The following is a 19511-nucleotide window of genomic DNA, read 5'->3' as shown; positions in this document are numbered from 1 at the left end:
GAGAAGGTCTTATACAAGATCAAACCCTTGGCCAAGTGCGGCTGGAAGGACTGTACATAACGGCAGTCAGCTCCAGGCGAACGGGTCTGGGACGGAAATGAGGTACTGGCGACCTGCCAAATACTGTACTCGAAGCCAAATTGACTGGAGTAAGAACCATTGAGCTCTAGAAAGGGACAATAACACAATGGTCCGCCGGCGATCCGCGGCCGTTCGCACATGGACTTGGCCTAACCGCCATCCTACCGTTGGCCGGTGATTTGCCCCAGACTGGAGATGACCAACTTCGCATCCTGCTTCACAACCCCTTGCCGTACTGGATCCAACCCAACTTGCTCCTCCCAAGGCTACGGGCCGTTACACCCACTTTGAACGTCCCAGAAACCCGGTGCGTGGCAAGTCGGGGAGGGGCGTCTAAACCCTTCGCGGTATCGTCCCCTTTCAAGAGCCCCTGATATGGCCGTTTTTCATCCTTCGAGAACATGCAAGGACACTCGACACCTTCCTTTAGGAGAAGCTCGTGTGTCGACTGGGGAACAAGACTCTGGGACCCGGGGAGAATACTGGTCACATACTGCCCACCATGCATGGTATAAGCCACAGCGATCATGAGGGATAATCTCGTGGGCTCCACCACACGGTTCTCAGAGGTCTCCAAGGCGCTAAGAACACGGCACCGGCATTCAATGAGACGTCGCATGTGTCTCTTGTCGGGGAGATGAAGACCAGCCGGCGGTTGAAGTCGGAGCCACTGCGGAAAGTCCGTCACTGTCTCCGGAGAGATTGTGGCTGGTGCTCTGCAGCTAAATTCGAGGGCTTTAATGGAAGCTTCAACGTGCATGATGTGGCTAGTGCTTCTGTTTGGTTGGCCGATGTGATGCTCGAAGGCAGAAACGACAGGCAACCAGCCACAATTTGGGCCATGTGGTGTCTCTGTGTTCTGATTTGCTGTAACCCGAGCAATGAAGTGATGGGTTGCTGAGCCGCTCACTATCCCCAATTGATTCGGTCCTCGAGAGGGAGGGATATATCGGCACATCGGATTATGAGGGACATTTCTGCCACAACCCTGGTTTATCGCTCTTTTCTCGGTGCTACATTGGCCAACGTTACGCGAAAATGAGGACTAGTTGTTTGAAGATTGAAGGAATGGTAGGTCAAGCTGCAGGACTCAATCTCAGACCGAGGCTTCGAGGATTTCGGGGGTAAGCAGCTCTTGAAACCCCCATTCTTCCCTAACTCTTATCTAGAGCCTCCGAGCTATAACTTGGCCTGCTTCGAGCTTTGGGATGTTGCTGCTACACACTGAATTACGGCGGCCACCGACGACGATTGAGGGACTCCTCAACCACATTCACTCTCTCGTGCCTCGCCAATTGAAGGCATGCTTTGGCTCTAGCCACCAAGGCAGACTCTATGGAACAGTTAGGCTTCAGTTCAACCAATGGAGATGATATTTATTGAGATTGAAAACTTGCCATACCTCTCACGGATATACGGCATGGTTGATGCTGACTTGGAGAAGACTGCGGCGGTGGCCGTGATATGAAGTTGAAAAAAAAACCCCCCATCCACAATTGAGTTGGAGGTGTTTAAGAGGACCCCGTTCATCGTCCGCGGGGAAGTCTCAGGCGATGCTGCCTTGTCCGCTGCGGGGTCGAACCCATACCCCTGTCGGAGGGGTTGAGTGTTGGACTTCTGAAGTTCATTCTTGGCTTCGTCCCATACGTCTTCGTCAGAGTCATCCTGGGCTTATTCGTCCGAATCGTCCAGGGATTCCTCGGACCAGAGCTGGATGACTCAAATGAAGGATGGGGCATGAGGAAAGTATTTCTCCCTGGCCGTCTTTCCAGCTCGCCGTATTGGAATTCTTCAAGCGGATAAGTGCCGTGAGAAAATGTAGATATAAAAGTCCTGCAGCCGGCCGATTGTCGTTGAGGAATTCCAACTCTCTGTCTTGAAGACCTTGGATCAAGACAGCTTCGCGTCCACCAGGTGTGAAGTTTCTGCCTTGGACAGTCTCGTCTTCAATGTCCTTGTCGAGGATGTCGATCTTCCATCGTGTGAGTGGCTTTTCTTCTGGATTGACAGGCACAATGACTAGCTTATACGAGTCGAAATAGCCCTTAATGTCCTCCGAAAGTAGAAGTGCATTCGCCGGTTCGTCTGGCTCGTCCGTCATAATCTCACGGAACAGGTCCCTCAAGAGCTTCATATGTAGGCTCGTGAAATGCGGCACAATTGTGTGCAACGGCATGGAACTTGGGCGGGTTCTGGGTAAACTTGAACACTCCCTTCTTCTTCTTCTCTTTTCTTCTTTGACACACCCACGAGCCGGTGGTGTGACACCAGAAGTGCGAGTCCGATTCGGCCAATATGATTCCCATCCGGCCGCCTTCATTGTCGAATTCTGCGGCTTGATATTGGTTGGACTGTCCTCCGTAGTACTCCAGAGCTTTGTATCGGAATCCATCTCTAGTTTCTGAAGGCTGCGTCCGGGATTTATCGAGCCCGATGTAGTAGCTCTCCACACACTGGGCTATGGTCCTGGAATGAGGTCCCCAGAGGTTCACCACGTTGATATCCTCGATACCGGCCCTCTCTTGGAACAGTGTCTGACCCAGGGAGACTTGAACAAAATCTGAGTGCTGGTTGGTGTGTTGAGGGACGGCTTTGCCTTGAGGGGTACCATCCGGCACGGATTTCTTGCCGTCCTGCTCTTCGACGTTGCTCATCTCTGTTGACTATGTGGTGTAGATTATTACAACGGTGTAAAATGTTGGATAGTGGGTGTAGTTGGGCAGTTGATGGTGTTTCCAGTGGCTGATGCTAGGGGAAATATTATGAGCAGGCAAATGGCAGATGGAGATAGCCCTAAGGTAGGGTAGGTAGCACGGTGTCTGGAAAGCGGCAGACTGAGTTTGCTTCTAATCCGGTTCCTCCCTGATATCAACCTAGATGGTTAGGTTCACCAGGTAGCAGAGCCTTAGAGGTAGTAAGTAAGGTAGGTAACAGAATTAGAATGTCATTCCACGCACGACTAAGCCGCCTTCCTATAACGATAACCAGTTTTACTATTACCGATCTTCGCTCTCTAAGGCTTATTCTCTAATGAATGTAAAAAATAGAATATCATAGTAGTAGTAGGAGTAGCAGTAGGTGTAGCAGTGGCGGTGATAGGCATAGCAGGAATACAGTCAAGGTACCAGAGAGCGGCAACTTCCATTATTGTGTCACCCACCTGGGTAGCTTCGATGTCTGGGAGCACCGCTGTAGCTTTCCAGTTGGTAGTGGGTCGTTCTCAAAGAGAAGTTGCTCAGGGGACCCCAACCGTGGTCAGCGGGGAGGTCTCGGGCGCCGCCGCCTTGTGGCAGGTGTTGCAGGTGCATTAAATGGCTCGTGCAGCCAATGGAGCTCCCTTGTTCCAAGCAAGTCCCAACGCTATCTTCGCCTGCACAACTCACTCCCCTGCCTCACGCCGACCACCTTACCAGAATAGGACGAATCCCCGCGAGATGTATCTGACAGCAGGCTTCCATTCACGCATGGCCTCATCAGGCACGCCACGATGGGATAAGACAGTCAGGATCCCGACTGGATGACTACCGTGTACCTCTTGAAAGGGGTCTACTACGTAACAAGCTAGCAAGATGTTCAAGGAAGCAATGCCGCTGTATGAACCTCTCGATGCTGGGAAGTCAGAAATCAGGCTTCTCGAACATGTCAGCTTCTCTGGTCAGCCATCTTTGAGACTGAGTTCGGTATCCCTCGACGAAAAGCCCGCATACACAGCCCTATCATACGTCTGGGGTGATGCTTCCATCACTGAGCCCATCCTGTTGAACGGCCAGGGGTTTCATGCAACCAAGAACCTGTTCAACGCTCTTCAGCATCTTCAAGATCATTGGATAGACACATTTCCTAGCCGACATCCGCAAGGCTTCAGAGTCTGGGTGGATGCCCTTTGCATCAACCAACAAGATGTCGCAGAGCGCAACCAGCAAGTACAACTGATGCGCCGAATTTACTCGAGTGCCGAGCTCGTGTTCTCATGGCTCGGAGAGGATGACGAAGAAATTGGCGCAGCATTTGAGACGATCAACCTGGTGGCCCATGAAATGGACAAAGTCGTAGGACGACGCCACATTGGAGGAGTCGAACCGCACGATCTGATCAGCTGGATGAAGGATTGGCCACAACTCATCGTGGCTGACATAGGACCCGAAACTGACTGGCATTCCAACCAGTCGTGGAAGAGCGTCTGGACACTCTTCAACCTACCGTACTGGTTTCGCGTATGGGTCGTTCAGGAAATTGTCTTAGCAGAGAAGCTGATTCTGTTATCTGGCACGTCTTCTGTTGACTGGATAGCGCTATTCCTCACATGCAGCTAGGCTGGGAGGCTGAAAGAAGTTCGAAGCTACTTGCAGAAGCCTTCATGAATGGTGGAGTCTGCCTGGCTTAGCATCACGTCGTCCGATAGGGTGCCATGGCATAATTCTATACGACTCATGAAGGCAAAGCACCTGCAAAAAAGGCCCGAAGTGCTGAGGGCAGACGAGTGGGGGCTTTGGGGTTGGCTATTAATGAGCTGGAATCACACCCTCTCCGCCACCGATCCCAAGGATAGCATCTACGGCTTGCTTGGTCTCACCAACTTGCCCATCATTCCCGACTATAGCCCGGACGTCTCGGTCGCATCTGTTTACGTCGAATACTTTGCCCAATACCTTGCATTCTGTAAAAGAACAGGACAAGCCAAAGAGCTTGACCTTCTCCCGATGGCTGGCCTACACATGACCAAGGGCGCGACTCACCCACTCGCCAAGGCAGACCTACCGACTTGGGTTCCGAACTACCCACACGCATGGAGAGAATCCAATAGGTCGTTCGAGCCGATCATAGGAGACGCTGATAACGGAGTATTCGGGTTAGATGTCCCAGGTGCTTCTGTTAGTGGCAATTGGCACTTGCTGGTATCGGGCATTCGAATCGGCGAGGTAGTTCGCAACCTCACAAAGCCAACACTATTTGACACTGAACTCAAACTTGTCAAACTTGTCAAACTCATCGAACAACTGAGAACCAGCAATATCAAGTTTCCCAATGGGATGACTGCGCAGGAAGCCGTGTTCCGTGCGGTGTTCGAATCAGGCGGTCGTGGTTCTGCTCTCCTCTTCCAACATCCCGAAGCTAAAGCCGAGATGGCTCTCGGCTTCTTGTTTCACTTGATGTATGTCGATCGAGAATTCGCAGAGGAGCCTTTAGGGCAGCAAAGCCTATTTGAGCTACTCGGTCTAGCCGACAGCAACAGCAAGGCGTTTAATAGCAGCATCTCGGAAGCGTTCCTTTCTGGCCATGACATCGAGAGTCCATGGTTAAACAGGTTCGTGGAGTGGAATCCAGAGGACGACCTATCACCTGAGGTCCATGACCAGGTAAAGTCGGGTGTGGCTGCCTGGGACTGGCGTGACCGCGGGATGTTGCATATTGGGGAAGCTGGGGATGTTGTGTGTATACTGAAAGGGTCCTCTGTGCCTGTCATCTTGAGGAAGACTGGAGAGGAGACATCGTGGAGCTTGGTTGGCACTTGTTGGGTACCTGGGATGATGAATGGTGAGGCGGAGACGAAGCTGAATGACGCTTCCGTGAGCGTGGAGAGATTTGAACTGCATTGATCGGGGATTCCGTGGTCTCGTCAGCAACATCAAGACGCCAGACTTGAAAGGCCACCGTAATCATGTAGCCTCATTGAGATTTTCCTGAACTACGCGTAAAGAAGTAGCAGGCTTGTCCATCATAGATGGCTCGCAATCCAGATTCAGTAAAAACGAAGGCGGCTAGACAGTATTCTGTGCCGCTGGTGTCTGAGTATTCCGTCCGCTCCATGACCATTCATCTCATGACCGTCACCTGCCTCAACCCACAGCAGTCAACATCGTTCATAGCAATTCACATCGGAGCGTCTGTCGGGGATGGTGTGAGGGGTGCACTTGGCCGAAAGGTTTGAGTGCGCCAACTCACCCATCGACGCTCGACACCTGCCATTTAAAGACTGTTGTTCGCCCCCGGCGTCGCACTTCAGCACCATATCTTGCCATTTTGTCATTCGCATGCATTTTATTTTGCCTGCTCTGCTAATTATTATTATGTTGCCTGCATGGTTTTTCCCATCTCGAGGGTGTGGATGTTAAAGGTCCTTGGCGGTTCGAATCCCATCGTGGTCACTCCTTTTTTTTTTTGGCCGTTTTCGCGCTTACCGCGCGAGCATGTACTTCATATTCATAACACAGACCCCGTCTATATAATTACGGTTCTTGAATGGCGAGTGAACTCATTCGAGAGACTGTTGGACGAAAGCGAGGTCTCATGATACTCCGGGCTACCTCGCGAAAGGCGCCTGCGATTTGAGATCTTGAGAATCGCGCTCCCCCGATCAGGTCCTCATTCTGGCCCAGGGTGCGAGCCACATTACCCTTCGCTTCATCTTCAAATTCTTCCTCCTTGGTCCTACGTAGGTCAGCCATATCCTGAGGTTGCGCTGGCACCCTTACTCAGGTACCTAGGTACGTGCCTACTCCTTTGTTTTCGGGTTCTTGTATTAGGCTTCACCAACACGCCACCAAAAGACACTTTCCCTAGACCCTAAAGTCCTCTCCCCCAATCAGATAATACTCACAGATTTTGCATGACCCTGGAAGAAGAAAATGACCGCTGTCAATGGCTCCCTCCAGGATTGGGACCTGCATCAAATGCACTAACATCCTCCTCCGTATCGGACCGTCCCCGTTCTCGGCCCGGACCCGGAGCGGGGCCGACGTCGAAAAATTGCCCGCTCCTGCCCGTCACACTGCAAAAGACGATCCTTCAACGTTCGATTTGTGGAGAAGGTTGCACCGCTGCCCGCAGCAGGAACACCTTCCCCCCTATTCGTTCGATTTTCAGGCCCGCGCACCCGAAAATCCACGCTAAGATAGACGAAGTGAAGCGGTGCGATAAGACGTCAAGCACGAGCCAACAGACTCCCCAAACCCCAAATTCTTTAGTCTTCCTGTCGCTTCTGCGCATCTTCTAGACGCCGATCGTCAACAGCCTCAACCTGTCGCAACCTCGAGATCGCTCACGCACTCGGATAACCAGAACCTCGAGTCTTTGAAACGACAAAAAAAAAACCCCCCCACACGACCTCCACATGATATAGAATAACAAACCACCTGTACACACACACAATGGCGCCAACCTCGCCCTCCGCCTCCACGGCAGCGCCCAAACTCCCCGCCTCGGCAGACTTCAACGCCCTCTACAACCGCATCTCCCTCGCCTCCGCAAAACAAGCAACCTTCCTCACCTCGATGCGCGCGAAGTATCCCTCCCTAGCACGATCCTCTTCGCAATCAACATCAGAAACCACCCCCAGTAGCGCCGCGCCAGGCACTTTCTCATCAATGTCGAAACCCATCCTAACCGAATCCATAACCACCTCAACAACATCACAGTCAGCAACCAGCCGCCCCCGAGCTGCCGCCGACGACGCAGACCTCCGCTTCGAAAACCCAAACACAGGTCTCGGCTTCGCGACCTCCAAAGTGGACCAGACCACCTCCGCCGCAACGCGGGACCTAAGCCGCCGCCTCCTCGGCAACAAACGCGGAGGCCGCGGCGCAGACGACCCGAAAGCCCTCGCCGCCGCGGCGCTGAAGAAGCGCAGACTACAAGATGACGAGAGCGACGAGGAGGAAGGGAGGGGCAGCTGGGGTAAGAGCAAGAAGAAGACAAAGGTCCGTCAGGAGTCTCCTGAGCGCGAGGTGCTCGAACACCCGGCTGCACGAGGCGATGTTGAGATGCGCGAGGGCGGATCGAACGACACCAAAGACCGAATACAAAACAATCTGCAAGACAGCAAGGAGCATGCTCCGATCCCTAGTCCGATCCAAGACCAGGAAGCGATAGCGGCGATAGACCCTGCCGAGGAGGAGGCCGATAAGCGACCCGAGACAGACGAAGCCGCAAAGGAAAGGAAAAGGAACAAGAAGAAGCGGAACAAGGAGAACAAGAAGAACAAGATGGCGGCGGCCTCGGAAGGTGGCGTCGGAGCTGCCCAAGAGATACCAGTGGCCTAGGAGGAATCATAGTCCGCACATGACGAGGGCAAACTGCGGGTCGACGACATGTTGCAACTCCCTTGACCCGAGATGCCGGGACATCATCTCGCCAAGAACGCCGCTCTCATCCCTTGAGACCATCTGGGAACTGCATGTGCGGCAGGCATCAGCGACAAGTCTCGGAAACCGTCGAATCACACAACTGCCGCGGATTGGCTGGTAGTCACAATATTGGTCATTGCATCTTCGCATTAGATCTAGCCAAGGCTTATTGAGCATGTGCCATCAGGCCATTTACAAGCCACACATAGCTGCTGCTTCTGACCAAATGCCTCAATATTTAGGTGTGAACATGTTTTTCTGAATGATTTCCCATTCCTCCCGCATCCCAAATGCAGCTGTCGCCAAATACACCCCGATATGGACAGTTTTGGACGAATCTTAACAAACCTTGCCGCCTAACGTCCCTTGGGTATCCCGTCTCCTGAGCTCCGACTGCAAACACACAGCCTCCATCCGAGAGTGAATAATGTGAAATGAGATGTGGGATCCGCACTTGTTCTGCTTGATGAGACGCCATTGTGACGCTGAATTACTAGGGGTGCTGGTTTATGATATGTTTTTGCTTCACGCAACTCGGCCGTGATGCAGTGAATAACACATGATTGATATAAATGTTGAACTTTTTGACGATGTGAAAGATTCAGAAACCCGGTTGGAAGTCGAGGTTGACCGTAGGTCAATCGTATTACGTAGTGGCCGTTGGCATCGTGTGTGTTTCGGGTCTCGATCCTGAAATTTTGGTTGTAGATATGCATCTGTGCAAATCGTGTACTGACCCGAGTATGATCCCCCTTTCGTCTATACAATGAAAGGAATATTTCCAGGAAATCATCGGATAGTTGTGTCTATCTGATATAGAAATGTACGGGCACGCGTCCGAGGGGTGTGCCATGCATAAAGATCCGACGGACGACACCGAAGGAGGCAGTTGCTTTGCTCACTGCATACGCTTGCGCTTCCGATCATCGTCGCCTCGGGGATCTTCGTCCTCGTCGTCCCGCTCAGCCGTGTCGGTCGGGTTGAGGATATGCGCCATACTTCCGCGGCGCGTAGGTGGTCCTGAGTGATCCCTAATGGCCAAATTCTTGTTGTCCCGGTTGGCCGAGTTCCACGACCAGTTGCCAAAGGTATCCCCTCCGCCGCCATTCGAGAAGGGCGCGCCAGGAGGTGTGGTCGGTCGCGATAGAGGTCGTACTTGGGTCGCGTTTTGCAGCGAGTAGGTGGACAGCGACTCCCTAAGACGCTGGTCCTCGGGGGCGAGTCGACTGGGCGAAGATGGCCAGGGACCGGAAGGCGGTCCTGATGGAGGTCCTGAAGCAAACGGCGGCGGAGCACTGGGCTGCCACCCGTGTGCACGTATATCAGCCGAAGTGTGACGTCTTGCCAGACTTCCAGGAGGCGCCTCAACCTGGGCCAAGGGATGCGGCCCCGGAGGGGGCGGAGGCGGCGCCCCCCGCAAGGGAGATGAGGCCTGTGGCACTGAACCACCGCCAACTGATCCACCACCAATAGAGCCATAGGGCCTTCGCGTGCTGATCGAAAGATTTGAAGGCACAGGAGGACGGTAGAAGTTCTGCCCTCTGGGCTGGGGAACAGCAAGATTTGCATTTCGTCTCGGGTCATCTTGGGGTAACTGCCGCGGCGAAACTGGTGCATTCTCCACGTTGGTGAAGTACGCTCGACTGCTTGCGAACGGCGACTCCTGGGGATCATCAATAGTTCGGAGCATGTCGGCCTGTCTTGCCATTTCCGATTGCAAATTCAGAACTAGTTCGTGTGGTGTTAGTTACAAGCTACGTGGATCGCAAGAGACACAACTCACCGTCCCGGTGCACTGGGTTGTCGGGACTAGGGACGAGACTGAGGACCGTTCTCGATAACTCTTGGTTGAACTGGAGCAGTCGCGACATTGTCTCCATCACCGCTTGCTGCTTGATGTGCATGTAATGGGCATTCTCTTCACTTCTCTGCAGTCGCATGCTGAGGTCGTACAGCGTATGCTCGAGTCCAGGCATACGCATTTCGGAGCCATCGCTTGGTGGAGGCATCGGTTCCGCAGGTGTTCCGGGCTGTGAAGGGCTCGGCTTTGAGTTGGGATATTCCCGGTGGACAAGAGCATGACGTGAAGCTCGCCGCTTGATTTCACGGAGTCCAACCAGATCGCCTCGCTTGAAGTTGCCGTTTCCATGTTTAAATTCCCACAAAGCGGTCTCGGGATTTGTAGTGTGGAAAACGTCGCTTACTGTTGCCTCGATTAGCATATGACATTATGTGGCTAGAGGAGGTGCTATCGAACCTTTGTGGAACCCGTACATGTTCAATTGTCTGACAAAGGAGGATATGTTGGTGTGTTTGAAATATTGACTAGTCGACGGTGAGTAGGTGAAGGATGTATTCGATAGCGTGTCCAACCTACGCGAGGACCTTGGAAAAATCCGCGGACGGTGACATAACGAAGCTCTCAGCACTCGCTGACCATGATATCAAGTGCTGTATGCTGGGGTCCTCCAGCATACTGAACAGCGTTAGCTATGTTTCTACTAAGCAACGTTCTAGGTTCCTGCTCACCTGTACAACTTGTGTATGAAAGCTGTCTGTACAATCTTTGGCTGGTGCACAGCCGCAGCCGCAGCTGCGGGCGCGGCGGGCATGGCGATCGAGTTATGCGCGGATTGGTCTGTAGGCGACGTGTGCTTGGATGCGCCGTTGGCGTCTGTGTCGTTGTTCTTGCTCGAAGGAGAGGTAGTGCTGGCGTTGTTGGAGGAGGTGATCTCCATAGGCTCACCGGGAGATGGAGCAGACATTTGGATGGTCGGGGTCGGGGTTGGGATAGGTACAATGCGATTCGGAATCAGATCGGCATGACCGTTAGCAGGCAGAGGAGCTCTCTGCGGACTCTCAGTCACTGTGGCCATCCCCTCTGCAAGACGCAAGGATCCGGTTAGCTCTAGAGACACGGGCGCAATGAATTGCGAAGAGAATGCGGGTTTGGGAATGGCAGGGAAGACAGGAGAAAGAGTTGGAGCGGTATCGAGGGCGGCCGCGGTGGGTTTGAGAAGATGGTTGAGGGGCTTGTCTCACCTCATGGCTTCGCAGAACGGTAAAGGCGATGCGGGCGGGTTCTGCAGCGATGCGCGCAGAGAAAGACAATGGGATAGGTCTATCGCGGGAGGTATGGGGTCGGGTGGCTATTCTGATTGATTCTGGTGTTGAGTGGTGCTCTCAAGCACGTAGGCAGCTTCGCAGAAAAGGTTCCCCTTTGTATTGGATTGGCGGGAAACGACAGCGACGTTGGTTGAAACAGGCGAGCGCGAGTGGGTGAGCGGGTTGGAGATTGGATTGTCCAGCCGTGGTTCGGATCTGCCAGGTAAGAAGGTAGACAGCAGGTCTTTGTTCCAGGTGCCGGCAGGCTTCCAACGTCGGGGGATTGCCAAACGGATGGATCTGCTGGAATGCGTCCAGATTGGCAGAGTTGAAGATAAAGGTTCGGGGGTGTTCTCCTCGTCCAGATGGGTAGCGGTACTCTCAGCGAAATAGGGATGCGGGATGCAAGAGAGGTGGAAGTGTCGAGGTTCTAGAGTTCGAAGAGAAGGAGAAGGGTTGCCGAAGGCCAGGGCCGCCGGAAATATGACGACGAATGAGGGACAAGGACGGGGGACTGGGGGTGGGTGGTTGTGGTTGTGGTGCTGCTTGTGCTGCTGCTGGCGAAGGTTTAAAGTGGCTCGACTAGATCGATAGTCGGTTGGATCTGCGAGAACACAGGAAGAAAGAAGGCCTGATTAAGGAGAGCAAGTGCCACAAGAATTGCGGGATGGTGTAAGGTAGCGTGTACTCTAGACTGTGATCCAGCAGTCAGCTTCTGAGTGGACCGGTCTAATTGCGGCGTCGATGTGTCAGTCAGTCGGTAAACCCAATGCTTTGAGGTACCTTACCTTTCGTCGTGTGTTTGGGTCAAGGTTGAAGGAACAAGAGAGGGAGCAAGGACAGTACCTTAGCCGAATGAGCATGTGTGGGAGGAGGAGTGCGAGCGTCGAGTGGTTCATGTACAGCTCTGATTGCTGAGCCCAAGCACAGTAACAGTGATGAGGAAAAAAAAGGAGAAGGCAAAAATAATAGAAATAAAAAAAAAGGGATCTTATCCAATGTCAATGGCCGAAAGTGGGAGAGAGAAGGAGGGAGGTGTGGCGCCCGTCCCACCATGAGCACCAAGTGAGGATGTTCAGAATGTTCAGGTCGGGGAAAGTGTCGTTGTTGATGGAAGCTTGCTGATTGGGCTGGAGGAGGGGGTGGGGGGCCATCCGCGGGCGTGTGAGATGGACGGCCTTGCATGGGGCGGGTCCCAGGTCACTTTACCTTGCAGCAGCAGCAGCGAATTTTAGGGGTACGAAGTATCCGTACCTATCTATGGAAGGTACCAAGGAGACGACGGGAGCTCCTGCTCGGTCACCGAGTTCTTCTTTCCCACCTCAATCACTCACTCAACCACCCCAGGTAAGGTACGTACAATAGGTACCTCACCACAGACATGAGATATCTCACTCTCTCTCACTCTCTCATTCACACACAAACACACGGGACATATTCGTACATAGGTATACACGCGCTATCTTTGCCTATCTCCCTCATCTCGCTCACACACACATACACATACGTACCTTACACTGCTGCACACAACAGGGCAGGTGGCACGGCAGGACAGAAGATGTGGAATGGAAGATACCGTGGAAGCTCAGGAGAGAAGGGGGAAGGGGGGTCCGGTCCCCGCCAGCTGAAAATGGGAATGGACAGGTGGGAAAGCAGGAAAAGGTCACATTCAAACCAATGGGTGGGTGGACACGGCTGGAAGGGGGGGGGGGGGGGGGGTCGTCTTCTCCTCGCTGGGATCTCAAGGCGCACCCCCTCCTATAGGGAATTGGATGTGGGTGTAGATGCTGGGGTCTCTAGTGGCATTCTCCAGAACAGTGTCAAAGGAACAAGGTTAAGGCCGATGGATGAGCTGCCAGCCAGTTACTCAAAGTCTCAAAAGGCTTCTTCTCCTGCATGTATCGTCCCGTGCCTCTCACTATGGACGAATACACCTGTATTGTAGTCCTGCTGTGGGAAGTCAACGCACGTTGAGATGGATAGCGCCCGCCGGGATCCTGTACCGCTCAGGGTCAGATTTTGGCTCGTCTGTCTGTGTCTATCTAGGTACCTACGTATGTACGCCATGAATCTGAATCGAAGAGGCGTTGAAGCCCCGTCAAGATGAGATGAAATGCAAGTCCTGATGTCTGAACCCCTGACGAGACTCTTTCCAAATTTGGCCAAGTTTGCTTCTTCTTTTGCCAGGTCTTTGCTATCGTGCAATTCAAATTCACAACACGTCAAACATCATGATGAAGTACTTTAGCAGGCAGGGAGAGAATCGCCATTTTCATCCTCCAGGTAATCCGGACTTTCCATTGGCGAAGCTCTTGATGCTGTTAGTTACAGTCATCTATTCATGCTCACCGGGTCTAGAGCAGCACAAAAAGCTTCAGCCGCACGATGTCTGGAGCATCAAAGAGGTACATGACACCAGGTAATGTCTTTTACCACTGATGAGACCGAGGGTCCGCAATAGTGTCGTACAAACTTCGACGCCAGTCGGACACAAGGTAGAGAGATAGGGCAACGAGTGACGTCGGGTCAAGTACCCTGCGTTGAATCTAGTCCGCGCCTATCTGCCCTTGGCTGCCGTTTTCTGCCCTGCTAGGTGCCCCATCGAGGACGGAGTGCCTTTGCGTACAGATAGAGAGAAGGTACCACACGACTTCTCATATTGAACTTCACATCTCTGGGGCCTGGGCAGCACTCTCTGCATTGACAGCCACATGACTGCAGGTCAACTACTACATGAGGTTGCAGTTGCCTTGGAGAAGAAGTTCGATTGACGGTTTGAGCCACGATGAGCGAGCAAAAGGTACACTACCTACTCAAGGCGTACAAAAGACACGGGCCGGTCTATGGAGCGCCCGCCCGTAAGGGACCCTAATACCGCCGGATGATGGACCGTCGACTCGACTGTGTTTTAGCAGCACATCTTCTACTCAGCCGCTGGTCAGAGCCGGCGTCATGGCATCAAGTGGGTGGTCCTGGCGTACCTACCTTAGCTGCGCGTCTGCTTCTCCAAAGCCATGAAGCTCAAAAACTCAACTCTCGACTTACAATCGCCAAGACACGTGCTTGCTTCGGGAACATTATACCAAGAGACGCTCACCAGGCAATGTATTCCGTTATACTTATTCCCTCTGATTTGTAAGTTTTGAACATTTCACCTACCTTACCTAGTAAGTGTACATTCGGGCTGTTAGCCTTGGATGTAAAGAAGGAAAGAGTATTTGCATATCCTGTACCAGTCAAGGCAGAGTCAAGGCAGGCAGTGCCTCGGATACCTCAGTCAGGTTCCGAAGATAATGGAAGGTATCGGTAAGGTGCAAGGTAAGGTAGATGAAGATGTCTTCTTGCCAACTTGACACCTCGGAGTAAGGTGGTAGGTATGAGGAAGGGTTAGCACAAGACACCTTCCTACTTGCTTTGCTTTTCCTTGCCGCGTGTCTTTTTACCTCCCGTTAAACAAACCGTCAGACACCACGGGGCTCAACTCTTCGTTGCATGTGGCCTCGATTCCTATTTGCGCATTACATCTCTTGCCCTTTTCTTTTCAGCTTCGCTTCTTCGCCGTTCTTTCTAATTCGACTGAATGCCATCTTAAGAGGCGTGGAGCTGAAGCTTTAGCGACCCTTCCACTCCAATGCATGTTGAGTATGCACAGTATCTTAATTTCATCCTTCGTCCTCCCTCTACCTAGTCGTTCTCTAGACCGAATTTTGTAATCTCAATCGACTCCTCCAGCATCAATCAGCCCGGACGCAGGCACAACCGATTCAACGTTTCTGTCGATTTCCCAGCCTGTTGCCTTCGGATACGCCATGGCATATGCACATCATGTGTCCGTTCACGTTTTCCCGTGCCCCCTTAGACTGTCCTCTCCACTCTAAAGTCCGTTTTTGCTTTCTTTTCCCGTCATTCGATCCCCAACTCCTCGTTTCTCTGACACGCTGTCTCAGTCATGCAGCTCAAGATCTCTTCTCCAATCGCCCGGTCCAGGAAGCTACAAGATTGCCATCTGCGACAATCATAGTCTTCCAGCCAACCCCGTCTCCCAGATGCCTAGAAGCGGCCGCGACCAGGAGGGGGTGTGGGTGGGGAAGACACCATCCTAGCAAACCAAGCCCATCTTCTGCTGAGAATGAGATGCGATGCCCAAACCTGCGAGGCAGAACCCCCTTCCACAGCTTCTGACCGGCTGCAGCTGGAAGGTAAGTATCAGGGTTCGATTGACCCAAACGAGAGGGAACAGATTCTACTCAGTCCTATACCACAACCACCACCTCACCCTATAGCCATCACCACCACTACGCAGAAGCAAACATTGGGGCACGCCAGGATCCTACGAGCCGTGCGGGCTGGATCATGCTGCTACCGAGATGCTCTGTGCTTTCTTTCTGCTTCAACAACACCAGCCTAGCCTATCCGTTGCCCAACTAAACAATCCGGTTCGTTGACTACATGTCACGTCTGTGTCCGTTCGACGGCAGGGAGACGACAAGCGAAACTGGCGGGACTCTTACCGAGCCGAAGGTCCCCAAGCTCCCCGTCCCAGGGCCTAGTTCCCCCGGGCACGAGCAGGTGCTTTTACAACTGACAAGCCAGTCGGGAGCTGCATTGCTTCCCAAGAGTGGTGTCGAATCTCGATCAACCGTGGGCTTTGTCGACTATCCTGGAAGCCGACTGGCCAAGAGATTGTGCCTGGCTGTCTTCGCTTCGGGCCTGTGCTCTGTAGCACTGCGAACGGTCCAGTATGTGGCATGTGGAGAGCTTGTCCTCATCAAATTGAGCACGCAAGTGCTTCAGAGCGGCTTTTGCGCAAGCCCTTTTGCTTCCTGTGTCTTACCGTGGCGTGATGATGGCCTCTGCCACTCACCCAATGAAGGTTGCTTTCGCGCCGCTCAAAGCAGGCCGTCATCTTAACCAAAGGTTCGAGCTAGTGGTAGTGCGGTGCTTGTGGCAGCCAACGCAGGACCACAGTCAGTCCAGGAATTGCGGAAGATTCGAACCGGCCAGACGGTGCGCTTCTGTTTCAACGGCTTCGCTTCTTCGCGATAATATCCATAATCCGCGCGAGACGGCTAGGGCGGACACGATCAAGCCATTCGCCTTCAACCGACCACCCTAGCAGAATGGCCATGGGCTCGGTGCCTAGATGCCTAGTTGACAATCGGGCCCGTTGATGCAGTACACGCGCAATGATCACTCGGTGTCAAGGAGGAACGCACAGAGACCCATAGGACAAAAGTCGATCTAAACAAACATCGCATTGCTCTTGGCCGGAGGCTCACGAGATGCCATTCACCAGCCGCAAGAGCCTTCATCACGAACAAACGAATCAAGAGGTTGGATCCATGCAGTCCGTGATGAATCAGAGGAGGCAACTGGAAGCGCAGATTCAAGATTGAATAATCAAGATTCAGCAGGCATGTGCCGACTCCTGTGCCGTACCAAAAGGGACCTGACAACCATGAAAACGCTGTTTCGTTAACAAGCAACCAGGGAGTTTGCGGCCTGCCATATGTTGTGCCTACGGGAGGCTAAGGAACTTTGCGACAACGAGGATCTGCAGCTACTCAACATTCAATAGCCCATCTGGCACCTCAATTTCAATGTCGAACTGGCCGGTGTCAGCGCGAGGATATCGGCGTCTTTACGCCAAATTCTCCACAGACTGTCCGATTTCTTCTCGCGGTTCACGCCTTCCTTCGCCTTTGGATCATTACCTACTCCAAACATTTTCTCGAGAGGTGAAAGTGGGAGCTGGAAGACCATGGACCGGGCCGACAAGGGGCCAGCCAGCCAGCCATACTCGACCGAGGGACAAAGCGTCGAGCAAAAGCCCTGAATTTCCCCTCCAACCCCTGCCCTGGTCCAAATCCAGACGACGACTTGTGCTTGTCACAACTATCACTACGGACAGGACTCGTCTAAGAAGCTCCTACGAAAAACGCGAAGCTATCGTCTAGTTATTGCATTCCAATGGGCCAGGACAAGGGTGCTTCCGAACGTTGAAGAGAAGTGGGGTGCACCCCTCCCCCAGTCGCTCAGTCAGCACTGAGCACTGGAAGCAGGTTCCTCATGGCACGCATTTCGATATTTGGATACAATTGGGTTGCCTTTTCCCGCGAAACCAGACACAGTCACAGTCACATGCTTGAGACTGTCTTCAACCGTGCCTGGGACTATTTCCTCCGGCTCTCGCCTCAAAGCTTGCTATACTCTTCTGTTTTGAAAACAAGATGTCACAGCCATTCAGCTCTGTCTTGGCGCATCCTTTGAGCCTCGGGTGCCCTTAGCTAAACAAGGTTTAGGGGGAGATTTCAGCGCAGAAACGTTGACCTCGTTACAAGTCGACATCCGCATCTGCAAACTCTTCCTAATCCCAAATGCGCCTGTGGATGGTGCCCTCCAGCGAGCGTCATATTCAGGTCATTCCGACGACGGACTGCTGCTGCCACACTACCGGTAAGTCTCTAATCCTTCCTGAGAGCTCTTTGCATCCACCTGAGCCAGCTTTTTGACTTCTTCCCAAACGAAGGAGTTTGTGGATGGCGGCCTGAGCGAACGAACTGCAGTCCCAACGTTTCAGCGGAACCGCTATCCGTCCAGCCTTGTGTGATGACCGTACACTCTGCTGGACCACGCACTCATCATGTCAGAATGGAAGCTGCTACAGGCAACTGTTAGATCGAGCACCTCAACATTGTCGATCCGACAGTGTTCTCGACCAGCACTGGCTCCCTACGAATACACCACCACCTGTGACCCAGGGCCTCGGCCATCTCCATGGTCCGCTCTTGATGTAACGCGACCCGGGTCCGGCGAACTCTCTCTGCAGCAAGTTCTTTCTGTCTGAAGAACGTTGAAGATGTAACGTCGACGCTCGTCTCACGGCGAATCACCAAGCTTCTAGAAGTTCGACTCATACAATTGGCTTCCGGATGCCCCTTGAGAATTGTTCGACCCGGAGCTCCTGGTGTATCTTTCGTCTCATCTCCAAGTTACTGAAATTCTTCTTCAGCAAATCGCTGCGCACCTTTGGGTACCGCTTTGAGGCCCAGAGCAGACTAGCTCCACGAACCTGCTCTACACAGCATGGTGACTGGTTCCGTGGAACCTCACATCCGAAGCCAAAGAAGAAGCCCATGACCGAGATCTACCCCGTTCGACTTGAACTCTAATTCTTGCATTCCCCATGTCGTATTCCGGGTATGGTTGTTCATCCTTCCGCCCCCTTGCCTAGTCTGCACCGGACAGATCCCGCGGGTAGCCTACGTCTTACTACGGTATGGCCGTTCTGCAAATAGGACAGGATAACATGTCGCAACATGTCGCAATCACGACAACATGCATGCAAGCAAACGGCGACGCGTCAATAGGTGCGTAGCATGGGTTTTCCGTCTTCACGGCCAAACATGGCACCTAGGCCTCTATGTAAAAACAACAGGCAATGGGACGGACACACTATCGACCTCGCAACTATGGTCACCGTGTACCTGATCCGGGCCGCACCTTGCCGCCCATTCCGCTTTTTCTCCTCCACAGTCCCCGCGCACACGGGAACGAAGAGTGCTGCTAGGGATTCGGCAAAGTCTTCCGAGAACGACCATGGCGTCTCTGTTGGACTGCCGAGAGAGAAACATGACACGAAGGCGGCATGGCTTTGGGACAACACATCTATCAATCTTGAACTTAATCGAAAAGAAGTTGAGGTTGTGGTGGTGCAAATACTTCGACCAGGGTCCCGCAAGAAATCCTTGCTTACAGCACGAGGACGGAAGCCCAAAACCAACCAAGAGACACGTGGACATCTTCTTCTTGTTGTTCCAGTCGGTACGTATAGTGGTCGAGTCGTCGCTTTGGTCCCTTTCGTCTTCGGAGTTGCAGCTTTACTTTCCACGGAGGAGTGTCGGATCCGGGGGGTTGAGTGTTTGGGCTTATGCACCCATCACGTCCGACATTATGCCGTTCGAGACTGGGGATCCAGGGGCACCTTCTAAGTTTTGGATGGGCACTCTCTGGAAGAACCTAATGTCCAAGGAAGGGGGGGCAAACAATTCGATCAAAGGTCAAATGTCGACTCTATGTTCTAACACAAGGAAAACATCAGCTCGGAAAGGCCGCGAGGACCGGTGCCATGGGTGCCGCCCTCCTGCCTGTGCTGCAGAGAGTTCCACGTATGGGAGATGAACCGCGACACATCCTCATCAA

At 53.0% G+C, this 19511-nt stretch overlaps 5 protein-coding genes across 5 annotated transcripts; 4 read left to right on the top strand and 1 right to left on the bottom strand.

Annotated features, from left to right (window-relative positions):
- Positions 1–3665: 3665 nt before the first annotated feature.
- BDP81DRAFT_459093 (heterokaryon incompatibility protein-domain-containing protein) lies at positions 3666–4394 on the top strand (the record flags this gene model as incomplete). The annotated part of the gene is made up of 2 exons (XM_060593500.1): positions 3666–4130; positions 4188–4394. The coding sequence occupies 2 exons, from the start codon at positions 3666–3668 to the stop codon at positions 4392–4394; spliced, it is 672 nt and encodes a 223-aa protein (XP_060448302.1).
- Positions 4330–5750, top strand: BDP81DRAFT_181827 (uncharacterized protein). The gene has a single exon (XM_060582293.1). The coding sequence runs from the start codon at positions 4443–4445 to the stop codon at positions 5676–5678; it is 1236 nt and encodes a 411-aa protein (XP_060448301.1). The 5' UTR covers positions 4330–4442; the 3' UTR covers positions 5679–5750.
- A 1479-nt stretch (positions 5751–7229) lies between these two features.
- Positions 7230–8120, top strand: BDP81DRAFT_447332 (uncharacterized protein; the record flags this gene model as incomplete). Its single annotated transcript, XM_060592172.1, has 1 exon — positions 7230–8120. The coding sequence occupies one exon, from the start codon at positions 7230–7232 to the stop codon at positions 8118–8120; it is 891 nt and encodes a 296-aa protein (XP_060448300.1).
- Positions 8121–9102: 982 nt separating this feature from the next.
- On the bottom strand, positions 9103–11080 carry BDP81DRAFT_313861 (HSF-type DNA-binding-domain-containing protein; the record flags this gene model as incomplete). The annotated part of the gene is made up of 5 exons (XM_060583938.1): positions 9103–9932; positions 9988–10407; positions 10462–10529; positions 10582–10680; positions 10734–11080. The coding sequence occupies 5 exons, from the start codon at positions 11078–11080 to the stop codon at positions 9103–9105; spliced, it is 1764 nt and encodes a 587-aa protein (XP_060448299.1).
- Positions 11081–18457: 7377 nt separating this feature from the next.
- On the top strand, positions 18458–19345 carry BDP81DRAFT_181723 (uncharacterized protein). Its single transcript, XM_060582292.1, has one exon. It carries the CDS (start codon positions 18689–18691, stop codon positions 19298–19300), a length of 612 nt encoding a protein of 203 aa, XP_060448298.1. The 5' UTR covers positions 18458–18688; the 3' UTR covers positions 19301–19345.
- The last annotated feature ends 166 nt before the right edge of the window (positions 19346–19511 follow it).

This window comes from Colletotrichum phormii (genome assembly GCF_030913505.1).
Source record: "Colletotrichum phormii strain CBS 102054 chromosome Unknown BDP81scaffold_5, whole genome shotgun sequence".
Taxonomy (NCBI): domain Eukaryota; kingdom Fungi; phylum Ascomycota; class Sordariomycetes; order Glomerellales; family Glomerellaceae; genus Colletotrichum; species Colletotrichum phormii.
The sequence above is the reverse complement of the archived record's forward strand: the minus strand, read 5'-3'. Positions and strand labels throughout refer to the sequence as shown.